At 44.3% G+C, this 13,373-nt stretch overlaps 1 protein-coding gene across 3 annotated transcripts in view; it reads right to left on the bottom strand.

Annotated features, from left to right (window-relative positions):
- LOC115199778 (protein TANC2) overlaps positions 1–13,373 on the bottom strand; it is a 143,859-nt gene that overhangs the window by 65,420 nt on the left and 65,066 nt on the right. For all 3 annotated transcript variants that reach the window (XM_029762208.1, XM_029762198.1, XM_029762217.1), the window contains one exon: positions 8,295–8,391. In XM_029762208.1, coding sequence (XP_029618068.1) covers positions 8,295–8,358 — 64 coding nt within the window. In that variant the 5' untranslated portion in view covers positions 8,359–8,391. The remainder of the gene's footprint in view (positions 1–8,294; positions 8,392–13,373) is intronic.

Genomic DNA, 13,373 nt, shown 5'->3' with positions numbered 1-13,373 from the left:
TTGTGGAGTCTGGCCATGCGTAACCTACTGAAAACTATAGGCATCCTACCAGACCACATGATTACAATGGTAGGTAGTCGGCATCAGAGTCAATAGTACAGCAGCAAAGTAAACTGCCTAGCAAAAGGACTTAATCCTCCTAATCAGATCCTAGATCTGTGGTTAAGGGCAACTTCTACCTTTACCAATAGAGAAGGGGAATAACACTTTTACAACAGCAGCTTGTCTGGTCTCCACCTACTGAAGCATCTACTATACAAGTTTGTATCACTTACACATAAATCATGGAGACAGATCTGAATCATCTACTACACAAGTGTGAATCACCTATCCATCTGAATCATCTACTACACAAGTGTGAATCACCTCTACACGAATCATGGAGCCAGATCTGAATGATCTAGTACACAAGTGTGAATCACCTCTATATGAATCATGGAGACAGATCTGAAACAAATCTACAGGGTTACCATTCGGTCAATTTTCGCTAGGGCTTAAGACCCCTTTGCTACTGGCTGAGTGTGAGGAGGTTAGGGTTGATGACATTGATAAACCAGTGAGCTAAGCGAGACTGGGGCAGATCGTCTGCAGCCTCGGAGCCACGTGACACTGCGTAAAGCCTCGACTGGGGAAAGAAAGGAAGGAGAGATTAGGTCTCTAATGACTGTATCAGTCACTTGGAGGGCTGGGTGTAACATCAGTCACACACTGGGCCTTCTGGTGCAAAGTTCAATGCCAGAGTCTAGTGTCTGTTACTACTGAACTGAGTTTAGACTGGTTTAGAAGGGGAGACTCCTGGTGCAGGCTCTTTGGTGCAAGATTGTACCAGGGTGGAGACTGCCCAGAGAGGGCATTGTTAGCAGGGGAATAGGCTGTACTAAGTCCTCCCATTTTATGTAGCTGGCACTGACTTTCATGAAACCCATTCTTTTACAATATAGTTTCCCTCTGTTGTAGACTGACTGCAGTGAGCAGTACACTCCTATGTCCTCTCCTGTAGCTTGTTCCTTTGGGGATTTGAGCGAGCTATGTGCTACGATGACCTGCCAAGTTACATAAGGTGATCCCTGTGATGAAGCAACACCTGGTGTTTGAGAAGCATTCAGCTCCTATAATCCCCACACTCCTCTACGTTGTCACTCATCATTCCAAGGGATCTAAAGGTTCTACACACAAAGGTGGAAGGAAGGGTACCACAGAGAGACTGATGTGATGGATGGGAGATGAGGAAGGGTAGTGAGGTTGTCTTACTGCTGAGCCCCTCTAAGTGTTGCAGGCAGCGCCTGAGCCGCACAGTAGCCCCCATCTTCCTGGCCTCGCTCCAGGGATGCTTTCTTTCCACAGGCAGCAGGGACTGGGGGGGGGGGGGGGGGGTGGTGAGTAGAGCTGGGGAGGTAGAGAGGGCTAGTGGGAGGTAGGAGGGATAGAGGAATGTAGGTGGGGGGCCAGCCGTTCCGCCAGATGAATGGAACCTGTCTGGATGGGCGTCCACCCAGGATCTGGGCAGTGGGCCAGAGCCTGTCAGCGGGCATGGGCAGTGAGACGGAGAGAGAGAACCATGGAGAGAAGCAGATCAGGGAGGTGGAGAGGGAGAAGGGGAAGTGGAAGGAGGAGTGTGGACTGATAAGAGTGAGGTAAATAAACGCATTAGCGCCAGAGATTTGGTAGAGCAAATAAATAAAATGTGTCCGAATGTCTTACTACAGCCTCTGTTGGGCAAACACGAGGACACTGAATTACAAAAATCAACTCCATTAGCACAATCATTTAGAGGAGGATACGTCTTTGGATCAAATATAATGCGTTTGATTCAGACAATGTTAACATGGTGCACCTCAGAACAGAAACCATTAGTAGAACTGCATGTCATGGTTGTAAATCATACCTGACAAGCTGCCGGCTTCAGCACCATCATTCCCACAAGCGCTATTTAAAGAGATAAACTAAATTCTGCGGAAAATAACCTCATCACCAAACGGGAAGTAATGAATGAACATGATGGGGATGATGGGCGGGGACAGCCTGCCTAGTAACTAAGGTCCACAGCTGCCGTGAAAATCTCTAATTTTGTCGATGTGCACAGCTTCCTTACATAACGCGTGGCTCTGCGCCTGATTGGTCTCGGTTGCATGAGCCTCTAAATTTGATTGGATTTCATTGACGCTGCTGACAAAAAAGCTTGCAATTAGCAGGCGGTGCTGGGACAGGCACAACGGTCTTGGCTGGCAATGACAGTCATCAGAGCCATTGAGTGGCGTTAGCCAGCAAACTCAGATTGCTGCAGCTGACACACACATCCCCTGGTCCCTTTCCATCAATCCGCTTTCAAGGCTGCATCCATACAAGCTGCTTAGCCATAGCACACCGAGTGTCCCAGTTCTGCAGTCGTATGCTGCATTTTGGAGAGGAATCAGCATCCACCAGAATGTGTATATAGTGGTATATAGTGGGTGACTGAACCCCTTCTGAAGGGGTAGGTGAGGCAGTTACTCTTGGGGAAAAATTGTCTGACTCTTAACTTTAACACTGAGCTCTACAGCAGTGTAGAAATAACCATTGAATACAGAACTGCCTTGGCTTGTTCCAGGAAACCCCACAGATCTGCCTTACAATCTACACGTGTTATGACATGTCCTAAATGTTTACCGCAGTCTGTGCAGGGTTGAGAGATTACGTTTTTTTCTCGCTCTGCACACGATATCGCACCATGTTGCAGTTGGCTGTCGCTAACGTCAGCTTTGATTCTTATCCAAGAGGTTGAGGAATCTGGAGGCTAGTAACCATCAATCCCAAGGTGACATCATGTGTTTTCCAGTGTGGTGAGATCATTCATGTTTACTTGGCAAGTTGCTGGTTGCTTGGATTTAATTTATGCCAAACATATGCTGAGGATATCGAAAGGTTGCTGGATCGAATCACCGAGCAGACAAGGTAAAAAAATCTGTCGTTCTCCCCCTGAACAAGGCAGTTAACCCACTGTTCCCCGGGCGCCGATGACGTGGATGTCGATTAAGGTAGCCCCTTGCACCTCTGATTCAGAGGGGTTGGGTTAAATGCAAAAGACATAGCTGTTGAATGCATTCAGTTGTACAACTGACTAGGTATCCCCTTTTCCCTTTCATTTGCGTACAGGTTGAGGGATAAGAAAAAAAAGAGAAAAAAAAGAGGCAGCATACAAACCCTATAATATGTCTTTGAAACTAACAAAATAACATGGACATGGGAAGAGAGAATGCTAGTCATAAATTATTTGCCAGAACTAGTGGGGGGTCTTTCATATAAACAACAAGAGAAAAGCAGCAACTGCATCCCAAGTAAATTTGAAACAGACCATCCTTGGAGAAAAAAAGACCGCTTTACCAAGACCAACAGTTGTGGTAGTTTGGTGTCACGTTAGACTCTGTGTCACATAACAACCTTGTATTCTAAATGCTCCTCGATGTTTGCAGCAGTACAGCATTCTGGTCAACAGCTGGCTATGATTGAGCCCCTAACATCTCAAGAGAGAAAATGAGTAGACAGGAGTGCACCTCATCAACGCCAAACACCTCTGGCTCCGTGTCCCCCCCCCACCTCATCGCCCCCTGCCTGCTACCCTCTGCCAGCCCATGACAAAACCACAATGGCCCACCTCCCACAGTGCATTACCTTCTTCTGTTTGAATTGGAATCTGCGATCTCTCTCTATTTCAACAGTATTCCAAAAATACTTTCTGCCTCAAGAGTAAGGCCAAGGAGTTCATTTTCGGGCCCTTCAACATGAGACTACTGTGGTACACAGTCAAAGTATCTTGTGACCTCTAATAACCTTGTATTACCCTAATTAGCCCTCTATGGCCTTTCATAACCATCTTTGGTCTGACAAGGCTCTGGATAAGAGCGTCTGCTAAATGAATTAAAATGTAAATGTAAGTAACTGAGGAAATCCAAAATGGCTTTCCGGTAAAACAGATACCACAGGCTTTTACCATAACTACCCTGGATAAAGGGAGAGGTTATGAAACATGAAAACCATTGCTTCAGATTTAGAGCCTGGACTACACTTGCCGCTCTGAATGGACTAGCCCGTTTGCTGAGTCACATTTCTCATTCTGTTTGGCTGGAACGGAGGAGCTCTGAACACACTGGGGTGGCACTGTTCTGAGGGTAAACATAGCGTAGAGCCGGACACTTTCCTCTCAGCGCTGGCTTTAGGAAGAAAAACATATACACCCGACGAGTAGTAGCCAAGATCTACCACACCTCCCCACTGAGGTGCAGAACACAGTCATGACTGAGGTTGTACGTTGCCACGAAGACAGCCTTTGCTACAAGCAACTTCCACAACTTACAGAGACATGGAATTAAACGTAAGGTACTGTCTATCGCTGGCTGGACCCCTGCCTTGAAAACTTTTCTGGCCCTTTAAATGGTGGCTATTAGCGAACTTTCCGCTTAATTGAAATGACAACGTGTCAAGAGTGGACACAGTGTGGGCTTGTGTGGAACAGAGGGTCTCTTGACACTGTGGCATGGTTTAAAACACTTTGTTACTGTGTATTTGGTTGGCTCAGGTTCTCTCAGGTCAGTTTATGAGCCTAAAGAACCTACTGTTACACTGTAGCAGAAATGTACACCAGTGAATCTCAAGTCTTGAGGAAAAGCAAGTCAGTTGATAAAAGTGTCCAATGGTGGTACAACTTTACTTCCTCAAGCCATTGACAGTACTGTCCAACCTAGAGCACAACGTAACACATTTTACAAGTGATGCCTCTTCAGCATTCTAGTACAGTTAAATATCACACACACTGGTCTAAGGCACTGCATCTCAGTGCAAGAGGTGTCACTATAGTCCTTGGTTCGAATCCAGGCTGTATCACATCCGGAAGTGATTGGGAGTCCCATAGTGCGGCGCACAATTGGCCCAGCGTCGTCCGGGGTAGGCCGTCATTGTAAATAAGAATGTGTTCTTAACGGACTTGCCAAGTTAAATAAAGGTTACACACCCACACACCCACCAAAAAGTTGTTGGCATTTACGTATGTCCCCATTATCAGTAAAACATAATCAAAACCTATTTATTTCGCTTACTTGCTGTGCTGTTTCGTTGTTAATGTGTTCAGTTGTTTCACTCTCAACCAGGATTTCATCATACATGTCCAGCAGTGAAGTTTCACCTGTGTCTGTCCGTGGCATCTCTTCCTCTGTGCACACTGTCACTGTGTCCGTTTCCATCTTGTCCAGCTGTGTATGTAACATTTCACGTAAAGCCTGTTTCTTGTCTGCATCGAAGTAGCGGTCCTTGTACATGGCATCGAGCATGGTGGCGACACCGTAAAGAGAGAATGCCACCGAATCGCTGGTTCACAGCCTGTGTCGGCAGATTTGTTGAGCAGGTGTTTCAATGCCATGACAGAGGGCATCACGTCTGCTGCAGGCGCAGTTGATGAGCTTTTTTCTCGAGTCAGTTGTTCGAATGGAGATAGCTAGTGTGTTCATGTTTCCAAGGTTCAATCATTTTCTCAAATGCCATTGAAATGGCAGGAGCGGTATGACAAACAGCACAATCATGAGCAGGAAATACGACTTTCCTCAGTACGAAATCCTTGTCGACCCACTGTGCTGTCAGACTCATAATGCTCATGGGGCTGATATCGCTGGTCCAAATGTCAGTCGTGAAGCTATTACTGTGTAATTCCGGTAGGGCAACATCTGAAAAATTGCGCACTTGGTAGTGTGTACCGGTGCTCAACCAGTCGGCAAAAGCCAACATCACCCACGACAGAGAACGGTTGATTGTCAAGGGCAATGAATTCCATTATCTTGGCGTTAATGGATTTCGCCTTTGAGTTGTCTCGCTGAAATGTTCTTACTCTGTCAAATGATGCTCGACTTCTTGACTGCTCAATCCACACAGCAGACATTGTGGGCTAGGTTAGGAATGCTGTGTTGCACGTGCAGCACAACATTTTACGTGGCATCATTACGTTGTGTATCTACGTTGTATAGGTATGCACGTCAGCTTTGACATCGGTTTTGCTGATGTTAACCTCTCTAGGGTATGTGGGACGAAATCGTCCCACCTACTCAACAGCCAGTGGAATCCCGTGGCGCGTTATTCAAATACCTTAGAAATGCTATTACTTCAATTTCTCAAACATATGACTATTTTAAAGACGAGACTCTCGTTAATCTAACCACACTGTCCGATTTCAAAAAGGCTTTACAACGAAAGCAAAACATTAGATTATGTCAGCAGAGTACCCTGCCAGAAATAATCAGACACCCATTTTTCAGCTAGCATATAATGTCACATAAACCCAAACCACAGCTAAATGCAGCACTAACCTTTGATGATCTTCATCAGATGACACTCCTAGGACATTGTTATACAATACATGCATGTTTTGTTCAATCAAGTTCATATTTATATCAAAAACCAGCTTTTTACATTAGTATGTGACGTTCAGAACTAGCATACCCACCGTAAACTTCCGGTGAATTTACTAAATTACTCACGATAAACGTTCACAAAAAACATAACAATTATTTTAAGAATTATAGATACAGAACTCCTTTATGCAATCGCTATGTCCGATTTTAAAATAGCTTTTCGGCAAAAGCACATTTTGCAATATTCTGAGTAGATAGCCCAGCCATCACGGGCTAGCTATTTTGACACCCACCAAGTTTGGCCCTCATCAAACTCCGATTTACTATTAGAAAAATTTGATTACCTTTGCTGTTCTTCGTCAGAATGCACTCCCAGGACTTCTACTTCAATAACAAATGTTGGTTTGGTTCAAAATAATCCATAGTTATGTTCAAATATCCTGTTTTGTTCGTGCGTTCAAGACACTATCCGAAGGGTAAAGAAGGGTGACGCGCCCGACGCGTTTCGTGACAATTTTTTTTATAAATATTCCATTACCGTACTTCGAAGCATGTCAACCGCTGTTTAAAATCTATTTTTATGCGATTTTTCTCGTAAAAAAGCGATAATATTCTGACCGGGAAACCCTGTTTTCGTTCAAAGACGAAAAAATAAAAACATGGTGTCGCCTCGTGCACGCGCCCCAGTCTTATTGTTCTCTGATTGACCACTATCCAAATGCGCTACTGTTTTTCAGCCAGGGGCTCCAAAGGCATCATTCACCGTTTTGCTGCCTTCTGAGAGCCTATGGGAGCCATAGGAAGTGTCACGTTACAGCAGAGATCCTCAGTTTTCAATAAAGAGAGTGTAGAAGCCCAAGAAATGGTCAGAGAGGGCACTTCCTGTAAGGAATCTTGTCAGGTTTTTGCCTGCCATATGAGTTCTGTTATACACAGACACCATTCAAACAGTTTTAGAAACTTTAGGGTGTTTTCTATCCAAAGCCAATAATTATATGCATATTCTAGTTACTGGGCAGGAGTAGTAACCAGATTAAATCGGGTACATTTTTTATCCGGCCGTGCAAATACTGCCCCCTACCCTAGAGAGGTTAAACTTGACATCGGGCAGATACCGACGTTGGCATCTTTAGCTAATATCGGCCGATTCCGATATGTTCACCGATATATCGTGCATCCCTCATTTTTACGTTGCTAACATTTTGAGCCTGTAGGAACTACTGTAATGAAACTGCAAAATTATATTCACCATGCTGCAAAACATGTCCTTGGTCAGACAAAGGCAGTAACAGAATCGTGTAACTTACATTCATATAAAGTTTCTTCAAGTTAAAAGGAACTAATGATGGGAAACAATCCGTCTCCAGTTTCATGGGGACTGAAACCCTTTGTGAATGACCTCAAACTTCCATTTCCAGGAGATGAGTAACTTGAGTAAGAGAAGAGTGTGTTTGGGGTGTACTGTATAGCTGACTCTGCACCGATTTTTAGAGACGTGAACATAACCAGCTGCATCCCAAAGACGTACTTTACCAAGCTTCACACGTCTCTACTGATTGTGTGGCACGCTCCACTCCTAGTCCCTGGAGAGGGTGCCATCGGTGTGTAGTCACAGGTATCTCGTTCTGAACTCAGCAGCAGTGCAATGCCTCCTGTACCGCGAGTCACGTTTTATCCCCCTAAAAAAAGCTAGGCAGACGCCAACTTGTGAAAGGAGGCAAGTATAAGTGCTTAGGTTAATGACTTGGTTCCTCGCGACAAAGAGACATCAATGGTAGATCTGTGACTTCAATAGCGGGCAATAACCACAGTTAGTAAGTCATTTGTTGCATTATTGAAGCACATAGGTAAAATGTGAGTGACAAGCTTTACACACATATAGACAGACACACCACATACACAACACTGGTCAGACTGACTTACCACTGTTGCGATTTTTGCGGTTGGACTTGCCGCCAAGCAGCATCTTCAAGCTGTTCCTGAACATGACTGCACCGGTCTGCAGCGGCTATAGAGAAATCTGAAGAAGAAAAAGGGAGTGTTTTTAATGTAACGTAGGATATATTTACTGATGCTGGTTATTATTTGTTGTCAGCATTATTCCCTTGGCATCTAAAGCTGGAATCGAGAGACTGAAAAATAGCTTCTACAGTGAGGGAAAAAAGTATTTGATCCCCTGCTGATTTTGTACGTTTGCCCACTGACAAAGAAATGATCAGTCTATAACTTTAATGGTAGGTTTATTTGAACAGTGAGAGACAGAATAACAACAAAAAAATCCAGAAAAAAACGCATGTCAAAAATTGTATAAATTGATTTGCATTTTAATGAGGGAAATAAGTATTTGACCCCCTCTCAAATCATAAAGATTTCTGGCTCCCAGGTGTCTTTTATACAGGTGACGAGCTGAGATTAGGAGCACACTCTTAAAGGGAGTGCTCCTACTCTCAGCTTGTTACCTGTATAAAAAGACACCTGTCCACAGAAGCAATCAAGATCTCACCTCGTGGAGTTGCAATGATCATGAGAACGGTGAGGAATCAGCCCAGAACTACACGGGAGGATCTTGTCAATGATCTCAAGGCAGCTGGGACCATAGTCACCAAGAAAACAATTGGTAACACACTATGCCGTGAAGGACAAATCCTGCAGCGCCCGCAAGGTCCCCCTGCTCAAGAAAGCACATATACAGGCCCGTCTGAAGTTTGCCAATGAACATCTGAATGATTCAGAGGACAACTGGGTGAAAGTGTTGTGGTCAGATGAGACCAAAATGGAGCTCTTTGGCATCAACTCAACTCACCGTATTTGGAGGAGGAGGAATGCTGCCTATGACCCCAAGAATACCATCTCCACCGTCAAACATGGAGGTGGAAACATTATGCTTTGGGGGTGTTTTTCTGCTAAGGGGACAGGACAACTTCACCGCATCAAAGGGACGATGGACGGGGCCATGTACCGTCAAATCTTGGGTGAAAACATCCTTCCCTCAGCCAGGGCATTGAAAATGGATCGTGGATGGGTATTCCAGCATGACAATGACCCAAAACACACGGCCAAGGCAACAAAGGAGTGGCTCAAGAAGAAGCACATTAAGGTCCTGGAGTGGCCTAGCCAGTCTCCAGACCTTAATCCCATAGAAAATCTGTGGAGGGAGCTGAAGGTTCGAGTTGCCAAACGTCAGCCTCGAAACCTTAATGATTGGAGAAGATCTGCAAAGAGGAGTGGGACAAAATCCCTCCTGAGATGCGCTGCTGCCTACATACAGACGTGAAATCATTGGCCGCTTTAATAAATGGATCACTAGTCACTTTAATAATGTTTACATATCTTGCATTACTCATCTCATATACACTGTATTTTATACCATCTATTGCATCTTGCCTACACCGCTTGGTCATTGATCATCCATATATTTATATGTATATATTCTTATTCCATTCCTTAACTTAGATTTGTGTGTATTAGGTAGTTGTTGTGGAATTGTTCGATTACTTGTTAGATAATGCTGCTCTGTCGGAACTAGAAAAACAAGCAACTTGCTACACTCGCAATAACATCTGCTAACCATGTGTATGTGACCAATAACATTTGATTTGATTTAAATTGCAAGTGGTGGGATAGTGCAATGGGCAGATGAGGTAAAGATATTGCAAATTCCATAAAGATCACCACGGAACACCACAACGGTACAGAAGGTAAATTGTACTATTCTGTCACCTAGTAAATGGTTTTACAGAATTCAGGTACTTAACAAGAACAGCAATTTCTCACAGGTAAATTATTCATCCTCTTATTCATACTGACATATTCATAGTCTCTATGAGGAAGAGGTGAATATAACATTAGCAGCCTGGTAGGGGGATTTTGTTCCTTCCTGTGTGTTATAATAACTCTTCAATCATGAGATTTGTCATGCTTCACTGAATTACTTAAGGAATATTTTAGTACCTACGTCAAACATCGTTCACACCCATACGACTGATAATTACTGGTGTGTGTATGTGTGAACGTATAGGAGTACGTTTGTTCAACAGGCTTTGAAATCATGTTCATTTGTGTCTTTGTAATGTGCAAAGTAGTATCAGTGCATATGTGTTTCTGAGCTTCTTTTTAGCTTGCATCCGGGTGCTTTTGTGTGAGTATATGAGAGAAAGACCAAGAGAGATAAAAGGAAAGAGGGAGAAAAAGATTGTGTCCGCCTGCCTATCCTTTCTCTTGCTGCCACGCTGCATGATAATTAAGCAGGAGAAAGAGACAGTTGTGGAATGAGTGGAAACATTGGCTCTCCTCAACGAAAATAGAGGAGGCCTAAAATGCCGCCTGAGCTTCGAACAGCAATCCCTTTACTAAGTATCGAGTAGACCCACGCGTTTAGTGTCTTGGGAATCTTTGGTACCACGCTGTTAAAATCCTCCTCTGCTTTCTTCGGTCACATTACAGCTTTTAGAAAGAGCCGACTGTGGTTCCCTCTCATACTTATCCTCTTCAACTTCATCTTTAGAAAGTTTGGATTAGCCATTTTGGCTTTTCAGGTATTCTCTCGTGTTTGGCTAATGTCATACATTTTTCACACAAGGTGTCAAACATGGAGAACTACGACCACGCCTACTCCAGGTCGAGGCAGAAGACAAGGCGCTTTTTGAGCCGACACTAGGCTTGGGCGGTATCCAAATTGCCATACCTTCATACTGACCTTGCGCAATACCTGGATATTCGGTAAACACCGGCACTGTACAGGGACGCTGTTTTCAAACCCCACTGAGACTCTGTACTCCAAAAGGTTAGCAATGCTAACAAGTACATGTAACATCCCATAAAGAATGCTAACAGTTCATACTGTTCGTTGCTGCACGCACAAAACAAACTATTAGACCACAAGGCTCTTGATCCAGGAGGAGATTCTCTGCTGTTACCAAGCAAAGCTTGATTTTGGAAGAAGCTAACCACTAGATACTGTAGCTAACTAGCTATTAAACTAGCAAACCAAATGCACAACTGCAGAGCATTCAGCAAATTCTAGACAGTTAACTTAATAGTTATAAGATATCTAGCTGGCAAACATTTAGTTGTGAATTCCATATTGTAACTAGATCACCTGGCGCAATGCGGTACAACAGTGAGTGAATCACAAGGCTCCGGTCTCTCGTCGTTGTGAGCTTGTAAACAAACACCACGTGACTGGGGACTACCAGTAAGCTTCATAATGAAGAATTATGTGACAGGTGAAATGAAGAAGGCAATCTTCTTTATTTCCTAAAGTACTGCACAAATTGACTGCAGATATTTCCTTAAAAAGTAGCACCAAATATTGAAATGTATATAAAAAAATAAAAATAGTTAAAGGTATTGAAAAATACCCCGGTATACGGTGTATCGACTAAGCATATCTGACACACAACCAGTCCTGAGCTGAGTGCACACCAAATAGAGGCAATTAGCAGCAGGAGTGTTCCTGATATTTGAGGAAAACCAGAGACCTTTAAAAACTCTTTCAACTGGTGTCAGCTAGTCAGTGCCACAGAGTCAAAGGGAGAGGACTCTGTTCCAGGGAGACTGTAGTTTCAGTTTGGCTTGGTGCTTTTGTGTTGTACGCTGGGGGGAAGGTAACTGTACAGTAACAGATGTTCCATGTTAAAGCTGGGGAATGACTCAGCAAGACACTGGGCCCTGTGGCTTCTTCTGGCAGCCCACGATGCCAAACAACATCAACAAAGACGAGCCAGCGTGAAGCTCCCCCGACCTAGTCTCTCCTACCCTATCCTGTTCCTTTCTCCCTCCACCCCCACACCTGTAGCCTCTCTTTTCTTCAAATCCTCATTTCCCCCCCCCCCCCGTTTCTCACTCCAGTCAATCCTCTTTTCAATCTCTAGTGTCTAGTTTCTTCTAGACACACGGTCTTATTCATCTCCTTTCTCTTTATCCTCCATTCCGCACTCTTTCTCAATTTTTGCTAACAGTACATGTACCCTCCATATGTCCGTGTATTTCAACTGTAACTCAGATCCCCCTCCCTTTGTCTCTCTCCCCCACAGGGGGTCTGTGGCCGTGGTCTGACCGCAGTCGGCTGTCCCTTGTGCCATTTCCTGGAAGCCTCTGCTTCGCCCCTCTACTTTACCACCACCCCCATGACTGTAGCTGCGTGACGTGGCAGAAGAAATAAAAACCAACAGCCTCCTTCACTTTGACTCCTTTAATCTGTTCGATACAATCCAGAGCTCCTCTGGTTCACTCTCTCTCGGTGTCTAAAAAAACAACCCACACAGCGAGCCAGATCGGACTTAAAGCACAGCGAGGGTGGCTGGCTTAAACAAAGGCAGCCATTCTGAGCCGAACAGACTTCCTTTAACGTTTTTATCTTGACGGGCAGAGCTACATCTTCTTCATTCCCCACCGGGAAGTGTCTGTTCTAGCAGGTGCCAGGTATAGGAGGGAACTCACAATGAGCAAACATTTATTTTCTACACATGTTCAATTGAACGAGCAAAGCTAATAAGAAGTTGATAGCAGTGTGTGTGTGTGTGTGTGTGTGTGTGTGTGTGTGTATGTATATACACTGCTCAAAAGGGAACACTTAAACACAATGTAACTCCAAGTCAATCACACTTCTGTGAAATCAAACTGTCCACTTAGGAAGCAACACTGATTGAAAATAAATTTCACATGCTGTTGTGCAAATGGAATAGACAACAGGTGGAAATTATAGGCAATTAGCAGGTGGAAATTATAGGCAATTAGCAAGACACCCCCAATAAAGGAGTGGTTCTGCAGGTGGTGACCACAGACCACTTCTCAGTTCCTATGCTTCCTGGCTGATGTTTTGGTCACTTTTGAATGCTGGCGGTGCTTTCACTCTAGTGGTAGCATGAGACGGAGTCTACAACCCACACAAGTGGCTCAGGTAGTGCATCTCATCCAGGATGACACATTAATGCGAGCTGTGGCAAGAAGGTTTGCTGTGTCTGTCAGCGTAGTGTCCAGAGCATGGAGGCGCTACCAGGA

This window comes from Salmo trutta, chromosome 1 (assembly GCF_901001165.1).
Source record: "Salmo trutta chromosome 1, fSalTru1.1, whole genome shotgun sequence".
NCBI lineage: Eukaryota > Metazoa > Chordata > Actinopteri > Salmoniformes > Salmonidae > Salmo > Salmo trutta.
This window is presented reverse-complemented; position numbering and strand designations above follow the sequence as displayed.